Source organism: Tursiops truncatus, chromosome 16 (genome assembly GCF_011762595.2).
Source record: "Tursiops truncatus isolate mTurTru1 chromosome 16, mTurTru1.mat.Y, whole genome shotgun sequence".
NCBI lineage: Eukaryota > Metazoa > Chordata > Mammalia > Artiodactyla > Delphinidae > Tursiops > Tursiops truncatus.
In genome coordinates, this window is record NC_047049.1 from 23,539,718 (window position 1) to 23,552,562 (window position 12,845).

The 12,845-nt window shown below is 40.5% G+C and overlaps 1 protein-coding gene across 1 annotated transcript in view; it reads right to left on the reverse strand.

Annotated features, from left to right (window-relative positions):
- The window catches only part of SORCS3 (sortilin related VPS10 domain containing receptor 3), a 580,427-nt gene that overhangs the window by 208,872 nt on the left and 358,710 nt on the right, over positions 1-12,845 (reverse strand). Inside the window, exon 5 of the mRNA XM_033842145.2 lies at positions 2,049-2,122. Coding sequence (XP_033698036.1) covers positions 2,049-2,122 — 74 coding nt within the window. The remainder of the gene's footprint in view (positions 1-2,048; positions 2,123-12,845) is intronic.

The following is a 12,845-nucleotide window of genomic DNA, read 5'->3' on the forward strand; positions in this document are numbered from 1 at the left end:
AACTCCTATGGCACCTAAAAGAATGATCACAGCAATTATACATCAGAAATGGAGAAGTGATAATACAAAAATGGAATTTTCAGCTACCACTTGGCTAGCCAGCACAGGCACTAACTTTTATATTTCCCCATGGGGGCATATACGAAAGAAGCACAGCGTGGAGAAGAGGTGAAATGCAATTGCCAGGACCTGGGGATTTATCCTTTCTGCTACACAAAGGAAGGGGGAAGGCAGACAGCAACTGGAACATTCTCTCCTTGGTCTTTGCAAAACAAAGGAAAATGCTGCCCTTCATCCACTTAACTTAATTTCCTTCAGAAACAATGACAAGTCTTATCCAGTCTACTGTACTTTCCTTCTCCGTCAACGTGACTTCCTAGTCGGCTAACTGCCTTACCATCTCAAGAGTTTGTTCCAGAAATAGCAGAGGGCTACTTTTTTCTTTTTGAGGGACTTCTGAGTGTTGGCGCACTGAGAAACCGGCAAAAAGCAAAAAGGCAGTAGTTATATAGCTAGAACATCAGAAAAACAAATACTTCCTTTTTCCGCCTTAGTCTATTGAAAAAAAATCTTAATACAATTCTAAATACGACCAAATAATCATTGTAATACTAGTTACAGACCAAATAATAGTTGGTCTGAAAAGGGGAAAATAACTGGGCATAGCCAAGGTATTGAGTCAAAAGCAGTGATCCCAATTCCCTTTTTTCTCCCGGTACTTTGTGTATAATACGACACGGTTGATTTTCACAGTGTGCTTCCGCAATCATCATTTTAATTCTGGACAAAGTTCTATAGGTGCAGAGGGGACTGGGTGAAAACGCTGCTTCCAAAGATGTTGGTATGGTTGTATAGACATACAGGGATACATATACCTACATGACCACCACCCACAAACACTCCACCCCCGCCTTGTGGAAGGCATAAATGGCCATCTTGTGACTTCTTAAGGGACTGACTAAGGTATTTAAAATGAGACATGGAAGAGGTACTACTTTCAAATACTGTTAATTTTTTTCTGCTTTTAATTAAGCACATACTTAAGCATATTATACACTCTGGTGTATGCTCCCTACATATATCTGGCCATCACTTCTGCCGAAATGAAAGCGAGGTACAACTAAGAAGCATTTCATAGAGCAAGGAAGAGTAAAAGGAAAAATTATACCAAACCAAGTTTACTTTGCTACAACCGAGGTAACAACAGTACGCATGTATTTAAAAAATACCAATTAATAACAACACCTGCACCTTGTACAAGAGTAAATCTGTTCTCCCTGATAATACCAACTAAAATTTACAACATAATATATAGTTAATGAAGTATTTTTCAATTAAAAAAGAATGACATTTTCTGATTGGAGGAAGGGCTAATTCTTCATCTTAAACACATATTCACTCTTTAAAAAGTTTTTCAAAATGTGCTCCACAGAAGTGGCTCTGAAGGATTCAGGTGTGACGTGAGAAAGGGATTCTGGAGTGAAATGAGTTTGGGAATCAGTAACTTTGTGTTTGGCAGCTTCCCTCCCTCTGGGCTTCTCCAGAGTCTTCAATATCCTAACGTGAATCCTGAGTCTCCAGGAGGGCAGAGTTAGATAACCGTTACCTAAAATTATGTGACCACAGAAATGCCTTTGGAAGGAGAACCACTGTGTGGAACTAATGTTATTCAGACTATGTTTTCGGAATACTGCTTTTAGAATAGGTTCATGAAATATCTACTATTTTCCAAAAAGAAGGGAGACTAGTACACAGCTAAGAGCACCCCATCATGACCTTCTCATGGAGCTCTCCAGCCCATAAATCACCAGGGATTATGCTACACGCAGAGTCTTTCTCAGGAAGTCTTAGTGGGGCCTGAGATTGTGCGCTTCTAACAAGTTCCCAGGTGATGCGGATGCTGCTGGTCTGTGAACCAAACTCTGAGCAGCAAAGGGCTAGGACACACATGACCTCAAGTGCTGAAGGTGTCCAGGAATTGTCCCGAGTGCTATGTTGCCTGATAATTCCTTATCCAAGAGGGCGGTGAGACTGAGGACGGGGCTTACCAGTAAAACCTGTTGGGTGTGATGCGTTCATGCATGAGTTGCCACCGTCTCCCGAAGTCCATGGAGCTGTAGAGCTGCAAAACAAGGAAGTGAGGAGAGCATAAGTATCAAGGGACACTGTTTAACCGAAATACACGTGTCACCCTTCTGGAGATGAACATTCCAATCCATCAGAGCGCCTAATGCACTCAAGTAGGCATCCATTCTATCCAAATACATGAATATGACTGTGCTATGCTTATCATGGGGTCTTCTAATTCAATATACATCCAATACATCAGTTTCATTCAGGAAATATTACTGAACATTGGCACCATGAGTGAACTACGTTTTTTAAAGTCTCTTTTTTGTCCAGTAAATAACAGATATGTTTGTGTGCGGTCGTGTATATATATATATATATATATATATATATATATATATATATATATATATATATACACACACACACACACACACACACACACACATACATATAACTCAAAATAATCTAAAAGGTAGTTAAAGAGATATATTAGCATTTCTACTTTATAGATGAAGACATCCATGCTCAGTTCTACAAAGTGACTATAGCAGCCGTATGGAAAACCAGGATGTCTATGCTGATTTAGCAGATGCCAGGTTTATACTACAACACATCAACTCCACCAACTCTCACAGTATTTATTCAGACCAGGCTCTTACTCCATGAGTAAGTACCAACTACTATGTGTGTCCAACTCTGCACATGGGAAAAATAGGCAAAACTACTCTGACCCTCAAATATACATACAGGTCCACCACATCAAACGGGAAAATGGGGCAAAGGCTAAGGCTCCAGGAGGTGAGAGATGGGAAAGATAAACTGGGGTAAAAATGGAACAATGAGGCTTCCTGAAGAAATATATTTTGAGCTAGGCCTTTGGAAATAGGTGGTGTGGACCAGAGAGAAGGTGGATTGAGATTTTCCTGGGTGGAAGAGACAATGTGGAGAAAGGTGTTAATATGGCTAAGGTCTTGAGCTTGGCTCTGGGGGCGCTTCTAAGAGAAAGGAGGGATGTGATAATAGTTGCTGGACAAAAGCAGGTGGAGGCTGTCTGTCTGTCTGTCTCCCTATTCATCCATCCATCTATCTATTTGCAGGTGTTTTTATATCTCTCTGTATGTATATTTATATTGGAGAGGGGCTTGGGAGAAAGGAGAGGGTTTGTGAGGACCAGACCATCCCATATGGGAAGAATTTATCCACATAATTTATTGCAAGAACTGAGTATTCCATGCAGGGTTTTAAGAAATAGATCACTTTCTTTCCCATGGCATATGCTGAGACTTAAGACAGATGTTTCTCAATTAAATATAGGAGAGGCTTTGGTTGGTGCCTTCTATAACCCAGAGATATCAATCAGACTCTCTGTCGGCCCTGCTTCCAATCTGAGCAAACAGAACCCCAAATTCCTTCAAATAAAACCAGGAGAGGAAGACTGTGTCTTCCTCTGCTGCAAACTCTAGCAACAGGTCAGGCAAAAACCTTGAGGGTCACACCGACCCCTGAATCCGCCAGGGAAATCATCAGACCCTCCATCATGGAGGCTGCTTGTCGTGGCAGAACGCCACCCACCACAGCTCCTGCTCGGGCGCACTGCTGGGAGAAGCACGGCTCCTCTCATCCCATGCTCTTCCCAACAGAAACAACTAGAGCTCAGTGCCGATCTATGCATCCAAGCCTGTTCCACTTCCTGCCTCCCTGTCTCTGGTTTTGCTTTTTCAGCTTTTCAGTTTGACTGATGAGAGAAAAATCAAATTGAATTCTCTGCCTGGAGGCTGGTTCAGATGAACAGAAAGAGTAGGCTCCTATTCATTAAGGGCCTTGGGTTAGCTATCTTGTCTCTCAATCTACAGTAAGTTGCTGAGTCTGAAATGAATTGTATTCTCCCACAAGCTGAATCTTTGCAGCCTCTCCATCTATCCATCCATCCATTCATTCATTCACTAAAAGTACATCAAACAACTACTATGCTTTAAGCACTGAACTAAGTGCCCAGATTACAAAGGTTAAAAATACCGTGGATAGTAAAAGATAGAAATCCAGACAATTACACTGCCATGCATTATATGTCATAATATTAATACTGTTTATCTCTGCAATGGTAAGATTGTGGGCAATGGATATTTTCTTCTTTCAGTTTTTGGGATTTTTAAAAAATTATTGTGAACATGTATTACTTTAGTAATTTAAAAAATGAAAGCGCTGACACTGAAATAGAAACAAAGCACATAGGAAATCACTCAACAGAAAGTGCTAGAAGATTGTTTAATGGTATGAAAATGTTCATTATATATTATTTATTTAAAAATATGTTACAAACCATGCACATATCGATGCTAATTTTATTTAAAGTATTGCATAACTTGAAATATATTAGAAGAGAATATGTCAAAACATTAGTAGTGGTTATCTCTGAATTGTGGAATGATGGGTAATTTATATACTTTTTAAAGCTTCCCATTATTTTTAGATTTCTTTACAATAGATATATATTATACTTCAATAGTAATAGTAGCCTATGGTTTATTCTATTTAAATTTATGTAACAATAATTTTCTTTTTATAATGTACATGTTATATTTAGCTATCCTTTAAAAGACCAAGAATTAAACTTGCAATTTTTCCACCGGGGAACTGGAATTAGACAAAGCAACATGGGACTTTCCATAAAATGGTATTTCACAGAGGTTATTATCATGGATAGCGGTGAATGAATCCTTCCTTGGACAGAAAATGTATTAGCTCACGCAGTGTTTATATAGTCCTGCATGGCTTCAACCCAAAGTGTTTCATGCAACATTAAAATAAAATGTATTTTCCAAACAATAAACATGTTTAAAACGTTTCTTGTTTACACAAAGTTACACATGAGATGGTGTTCTCCTCCATATACTGCCTTACGATGTCCCCTCCCTTCAAGGATGTCATTCTTGGACTTTTACCAAAGAACAATCCAGACCCCCTTCTCTCCCTTCTTCCACTATATGTCATGGTCTCATCTCTCTTAACAAGCACGCACTCAGCAGTGACATGCACACGCAGCGCCCTAAATGAATCATCGGAACAGCTGGAAAATATGAAAGAGCACGTTCTTTTCCTTATTGATTCAGTTATTTGTTCCTTAATTGTATCAGCCTGCCAGGGAAAAGCATCTGATAGCTGAAAAACTAAAGAGGCAATTTAATCAATGTAATATTCCACAGGAAGAACAACAAGTTGTATCTGGAAAGCTTAAGTTCAAAGAATAATACGACTGCATTAGGAGGTTATGGGTTGAATTATGCCCCACCCCCCAAAAAAAGATCTGGCTAAGTCCTAACCCCCAGTATCTCAGAATGTGACCTTATTTGGAAATAAGGTCTTTGAAAATGATCAAGTTAAAATAAGGTCAGGATGGGCCTTAATCCAATATGACTGATATTGTCATAAGGAGAAATTTGGACACATAGACAGACACAGAGGGGAGACAATGAGAAGACACCCAGAGAGAAGGCCATGTGAAGACAAAGAATTTTAGTGATGTATCTACAAGCCAAGGGATGCCAAAGACTTCTGGCAAATCACCAAAAGCTAAGAAGAATCGAAGCCGCCCCTATAGGTTTTAGAGGGAGCATGGTCCCGCTAACACCTTCATTATAGACTTCTAGCCTCCAGAATGGCGGGACAATGGAATTCTCTTGTTCCAAGTCATCCAGTTTGTGACACTTCGTTATAGCAGCCCTAGGAAACTAATACAGGCATCTTACTCTTGCTACCAGGAGTAATAGTGACAGATCTGGCTACATTTTTCTGTTGTTTTCTTGTCTCCACTCCTAGGCATTTAGTTGTAAGGCCAGAAGTATTATTTAGGGCCAGACTGTTGAATCTGTGGTTGAAAACCAAACTCTCATTTGCCTATATTTCTCTGTCCTGTGCCTTTTTACCACACCCCTAAGGATATTTTCTAAGAATAACTGTGAATTCATAAAGACCATATGGCAGCAACCAGACATAGTCAGAAGGGGCAACAAACTATACATTTTATAGCAGCTTTTGGTATTCCAGCCAGATTCCCTAGAGCCAGCAGATCTCCCATGTACAGGGAAGGACGGTTTGGAATACATTTATATAAAAGCTCTCCCCTGTAGGCAAATTCAAACTTAGTGTGTAACTGTCCTGATTTTTTGCTCAAAACCCATGGAGTTTAGGTAGCATTCCACTGAACTATGGCCATGACGATCTTGGTCTTCAAAAAAAAATGAGACTGGTTTCTGCTCAAAATAAGGTCTCTGCACCTTTTTCCTTGGTAGCCACAGAGCAAGTGGGAGGGCTTGTCTGGCTTCTGCAAGGTTGAAGGAAGAATCCCCTGTGTTGTGGCAATATTAGTGGTAGGCAGAAGAGAAACCAGGTCACATGGCAACAAAGAGTCCTTTCTAACCTGTGCCTCTGGTTGCTTCCTCAGATGTTCTCCAAAGAACTCCTTTCTTGATAACAAGGGGAAACAACTGCATCCAAGGTCCCTCTAAGCTCTGGAGATGTAGACAAGAACTTCTGTCCTCAGTAACCATTTTCCTTTGCCCTTAGGAGTTATAAGGCATCTACACCATAAAGATATTTATAAAAAGACATAGACAGTCACCTAGTTATGCCATCCTATTGGAGATGGCAACATTTTCCTTCCCTTCTTGAAGATTTCTAGCCACGAAGATTTTCTCTCTCTCAGATGGTCTCTCATCATCCATTCCTTCATTTAACAAATATTGATCAAATGTCTATTAAGAACCAAGCACTGTTCTGTGGGTTTAGGATACATCAGTAAACCAAAAAGACAAAAAGTCTCTGCTGTCAGGGACTGTACATTCTAGCGGAGATCGAGAACTCAAATGCCCTAAAGTTCACTGTGTGAATAAGTGAGGGAGGGATAAGGAAAGCAGTACCACTACTTGTATTCTTTAGACAGGCTCATTTTGCTGGCACGTAATGCACTAAGGAAATTTCTTTGCTTATCCAAGAGGATTTTTCCCATTTTTCTTGAAACACTTGATAAAAGGCTACCTTTTATTTTCCTGCTTTTAATAGAGACATGAGTTCAAAAAATGTTTCACTTTCCTCTTAACTCTAAGAAAAACACCATACAAGCCTGATAATGTTTGGCAGATTAAATTTCCCCACAATGCTGGGGAGAAGCAGGGAGTCCAGAGAGCTCACTCTCCATCAAAAAATGGGCTTAGCTGTTCCCTAGCTGGACAGGAGTGCTGAGCCAGTGTGGTCAGGCTTTAGAACCTTGAAGAGAACCTGAAAATTCGGATTTTTTATGGGAAATCTCCATCTTTTTCAATTTTGGCAAAACTTGAAAAATTCAAAACATACTGCAGGGCAAATAAGATGTGTCTTAATCCAGATGGCCAAGTGCTGCCTGAGGACCACCAATTGGCGATCTGAATCCTAGCATACACCTACAACTGCCTGCAGGAGACAGTGGGACTATTTGACCTTGAAGTAAGACTGCCAGATTTAGCAAATAAAAATACAGAACGGGAATTTGTATTTTCAGATAAAAAATAAACCATTTTTTTTGTGTAAGTGCATCCTGTGTAACAGTAGGGATATGCCTATATATATATATACATATATATATATACATATATACATATATATATATATATATATATTTTTTTTTTTTTGCAGTACACGGGCCTCTCACTGTTGTGGCCTCTCCCATTGCGGAGCACAGGCTCCGGATGCACAGCCTCAGCGGCCATGGCTCACGGGCCCAGCCGCTCCGCGGCATGTGGGATCCTCCCGCACCGGGGCACGAACCCGTGTCCCCTCCATCGGCAGGCGGACTCCCAACCACCGTGCCACCAGGGAAGCCCGATATGCCTATATTTTTAAAACGTTGTTATTTACCTGAAATTCAGATTTAATTACATGCCCTATATTTTGTCTGGCAGCCTTACCTTGAAGTCCCTCCCATTCCATCTCTAAAAGTCTGAATTATAAGATGCAGCCCCTTATATTGGGCTTCTTGACTCTTTGACATTGGATGCCACCAAGTGAATAAAAGAATCTCCAAATTACTGTAAATACTTCCTGTAATCAATTCAGTCAAACCATTTCACTCAATCTATTTAATGTCAATTGAGCACTAGCCTGTGCTAAGCTTACTACCAGGTATGATGATACAAAGGTGAAGAACACAAGGTTCCCTGATCTCTAGATGAGAAGATGGATGTGTCAACAGGTAAGTGCAACATGACACAAGGAAGCCCCTGTCAACAGAGGCAGAGGAGGGCTAGGAGGATTCAAAGGAAGGAGTGGTCAGGTCTGCTGGGCTTGGCACTAGGCCAGGGACTGAGTCAGAATGGATGAAGAGGAGCTGGCCTGAAGGGTAAGTTCCCCCCAGAACACTGCAGCTAACAAAGGCGAAGATTTCTAGACATTAGAAAAGATGTTGGAGAAACAAACATTATCTCATCCTCCTACAAAAGTACAACTCATCTGGCCATGGATCAGTGTACACTGGTCTAACATCTCAAAGGAGAAAGAGCAGAGATGGAAAGGGGTCTGAATAAGGGCATGTAAAGGATTCAAGAGGAACAGGGGAAAACAGCTGTGCAAGAGCCTAGGTGCGAGGATAAAATGAAGACTTAAAGATGCACCGTGATGGGCTTCCCTGGTGGCACAGTGATTGAGAGTCCGCCTGCCGATGCAGGGGACACGGGTTCGTGCCGCAGTCCGGGAAGATCCCACATGCCCGTGAGCCATGGCTGCTGAGCCTGTGCGGCCAGAGCCTGTGCTCCGCAACGGGAGAGGCCACAACAGTGAGAGGCCCGCGTACCGCAAAAAAAAAAAAAAAGATGCGCCGAGAGAGTGAAGGCTATGAAAGTAGAGAGGGGTAAGCGCTTAGATACACGCTTGTTTATCAAGTTTCAAAACATCCTCCCTTGAAACCTAAAAGAGGCAAGATTACAACAACAAAAATGAATGACTACTTTTAAAAGCAAGTTCATAAAATTCATTACTCTAAGAAGCCGGTGAGAAAAGCACAGGATATCCTATAACAGTTTAAGACTCAATGCTTCTCAAAGTTTTTCATCAAAACATCTCTAACAGCCAAAGGGAATAAAGCATCCCACCAGGAATCTGGAGGTTTGACCTTAAGCAGTCTGACATAAGGGCAAACATTTTCAAGTCTCTAATTTTCACCAGAAAATTCCATGGATGTTTTATAGTCTACTCTATATCTGTGCTTAGAATAAAAAAATAAATTTCTTCACCAATCTTCAAGTGAAATGGACGCTCCAGAAAGACACTCTATATCGATCACACTCTCTTTACACCACTGTCCCCGAGAGGTGCATTTTTGAGTCCCAATTTGAAGAGGGGGGAGTGATACCAAAAATGGCTGATGCATAGTTAGGGACCAGATGCTACTGATGGGGTAACTCATTTCACTGTCTCAACTGTGTAGGGTGACTACAAGCGGGGTTTGTGATCATTTCTTGGTGCCTACGACAACTGGAATCCTGGACTTGATATGAGGAGACACCCTTGGGCAGGGTTTTCATTTAATTTTATGACCAAGGGAGAGGAAAACATGTAGTTCTGGTGATACCATACTTGCCAGAAAGCAATTCCATTAGACCCTGTTTGCTAACATAGCAAGCCTTATTTTTGTCATGGCTTTTGTAGGATTCCTCAGGCTTATCCACCCGACTGGACCTCCAATTCAGAGGTCATATGTACATCTGAATAAGCAAAACCTTTTGTTTCCCAAGTCAGTGTTCTACTCCTTGCTAGAGGTGCTGGTGACTCTAAAGGCCCATCTGAGCACACAAAGCATAGACGATGCTTGCGCCCAGATGCCCCAGTGCCCACCCCACAGTAAAGATGCTTTCTTCCAATCGGGCACACAGAAACTGGCTCATAAGGATGTTAGTGTCTACACGCTGTCAAAGGGGGGACACCGTGCTCATTCCCCACCTGCCTTTTCCTCCAGGATTCTCTCCATCCGCCTTATTTTCCAAGTTGCAGCCACACTAGCCTTCTTTAGCTTCTCAAACATGCCATGGACTCTCAAGTCCAAGGGCTTTTGCACATGCTGTCCCATCTGCCTAAAATGCCCTTCCTCCACTCTGCACCTTCTCCCTCTTTCCATGCATGTACCCAACTGCTGCTCCTGCGTCAGGTCTCAACAGAAATAGCCCTTCCGAAGAGAAGCTCTTTGGTCACCTCCTGCCCCAGACAGCACGAGGTCCACCTGCCATCTGCTCTCATGGCTCTCTATCCTCTTATTTCATAATATTCACCAAAATATGAAATTATATATTTGTGTAATTATATGACTGACGTCTGTCCTCCTTTCTAGATAGTAGGAATTGCCACTTTAATAGTCCCAGGTGTTTAACACAGTGCCAGGTCTGGAAGAATAGATGCTCAATAAATATGTCCTGAATGAATACATGATTATTCCATTTCAAGCCTTTCAAAGTTCTATTCCTTCCACCTGAAAGGCCTCCCTTCCCTTCCCAAACTTGTCTAAATTCTACCCTTCTTTCAATATTAGTTCAAATTGTCTCCTGTCCATGAAGCCACACTTGGTCAAAAGAGACAAGATTATAAAAGGAAAACTAAAGGACTACTTTTAAAAGCAAATTCATAAAAGAAGCTGGAGAGAAAGGAAGAGTATCCTATGAATAGTATCTCTTTTCTCGTAATTAACACCAAGTGTCCAACCAGACTCCAGTAACAGGTTTCTCTTATAAGCTCTCAAATTGCTTTTATTTAATTCATCCAACCATTAATCTGGTCACTTAATTCACTTATGCATCAAAACTTCAGGTAATCTCTTCAGATAGATTAGGGGCCCCTGGGTGAGAGAATCCCATGTGAAATCTTGACCCCTTCAAAGAAATTTCCACTGAGCTGCTCGACAACACAGAATCAGAGAATCATAAACTTTTATAGCTAAGAGTGTCCTTAGAGGTAATCTGGAAAATTCTTTTTACACATGGGGAATCTAAGGCTCAGAGAACCTAAGTGACTTGCCTAGTATCACACAGCTAGTTAATTGTGGAGCTAGAATCCAAACCCAGCGTCTGGATTCCCACCTCAATGCTCTTGTAATTGTGCTGTATTGTCGTTTTTTGTTAATTGCTTGATTCTAAAAGAAAAACAAGTTAATATAACCTCACAGGAATAATGGCTCATTTGGGTATACCATACATGAATAACACCGTGCCTTGAATCTCTTCAGCACTTTTATTTACAAATCATTTTCACAATTCATTTTATCCTCTTTCACGCTGAAGAGTATTTTCTGAGCTAACAGACACATGAGACAATCTTACAAACAATTCACATAGTATTTACCAAAATCCATTGTTTTGTCTCCACAGTCCTATTCTCTTGGCCATTTTCCTTTGCAATCAGATTCTATTCATTTTTATTCATTATGATTCAGAAGCATCTCATTTTAAGCAGTACCCTTTGAACACAAATGTTGGTATTCCTCCACAAGCTGACTTTGTTCTGACCCACACCTCTCCCCCTATACCTGTGTTCTCTCTCCTTCATGGTTTTGGTTTCACATCACCTCCTACTATTAATATCCACTTTATCACCTACTTTACTGGCTTTTCACTGCATTCAATTTGTCTTTAACTCTTTTCCAAGTTCAAATTTGTTTTTCTTTCCCCCAAAACATGAATCTAAAAGAGATGGAAAGAACTTAATTTTTTTTTAGTTTTAGGTCATTTATTTAATGTAAATTACTATCTTTAAGTATCAAAACAATAATACCTGCCTTTAATTTGGAAGAAATGAAGACTTTACTAGACCTACCGTATGAAACACCATTTGAAATATATCTCCAGGTGGACTATTTAAACATGCTCATGATTTTAGCATTAATACGTGACCAGAAACTCTAAAAATTCATTCAAACTCAAGACATTAAAGGGGAAAAAATAGCGTATACCTCAAAGTCTATTCTTTCAGAAAAATAAAAATAAAGACAAAAAGAAACTTACATTTATGGAGGATCTGCCCCTGACAGGTATTTCTGTATATGGTTTAACTGACTCAAAATAAACACTTTTTGATGGTTATTTCTGTCCACACTTCTTGGAGAAGAACACTGAGGACTTGCTCTAGATCCCAAAGCAAACTCCAAGACATCTGATTCCCAAACCAGTGTTCATTCCAAAATACCTGCTGCCATTGAAAAATGAGTGCTATCAAGGAAACAACCTGAACTGTAAGGGAGCTCAAACTATAATATCCCAGAAAGGTTGTCAAAACTTGAGGTTGTGGCACAGAAAACTGAACAAGGAGCAAAGAGGTTTATAACTGTTTTCAAACATGGGAAAAAGTTGTTCTGTGGAAGGACAATGAGACTTTCTCTTGCTGCATCAAAGGGCAGAGCAGTACCAAAAGGTGATCTAGACAGAAGTAAATGTTGTCTTGACATAAGAAATAATATTCTAATGGAAAGAACTCCCCAAGGCTGGAAGAAGCTTCTTTGCATGGCAACAAGTTCTCCAGGGAGTTACTGGATGTGCTTAAGTAGAAAACGGATGAGCACTTTGATTAAGGTGATACCATCAGGAAATTAAAGCGTCAGATAGGGTTTAAGCCAATGAGTTCTTAGGTACCTTTAGATACATGATCTTTGATTCTTAATCCAAGAGCAATAATCCTAGGAAGAGAACCCAAGAGCATATTCACTAATCATGCCCCCTAAATATTTGTAAAAGCTGGCAGAGGAATTTTTTTCAAAGGCACTCAAA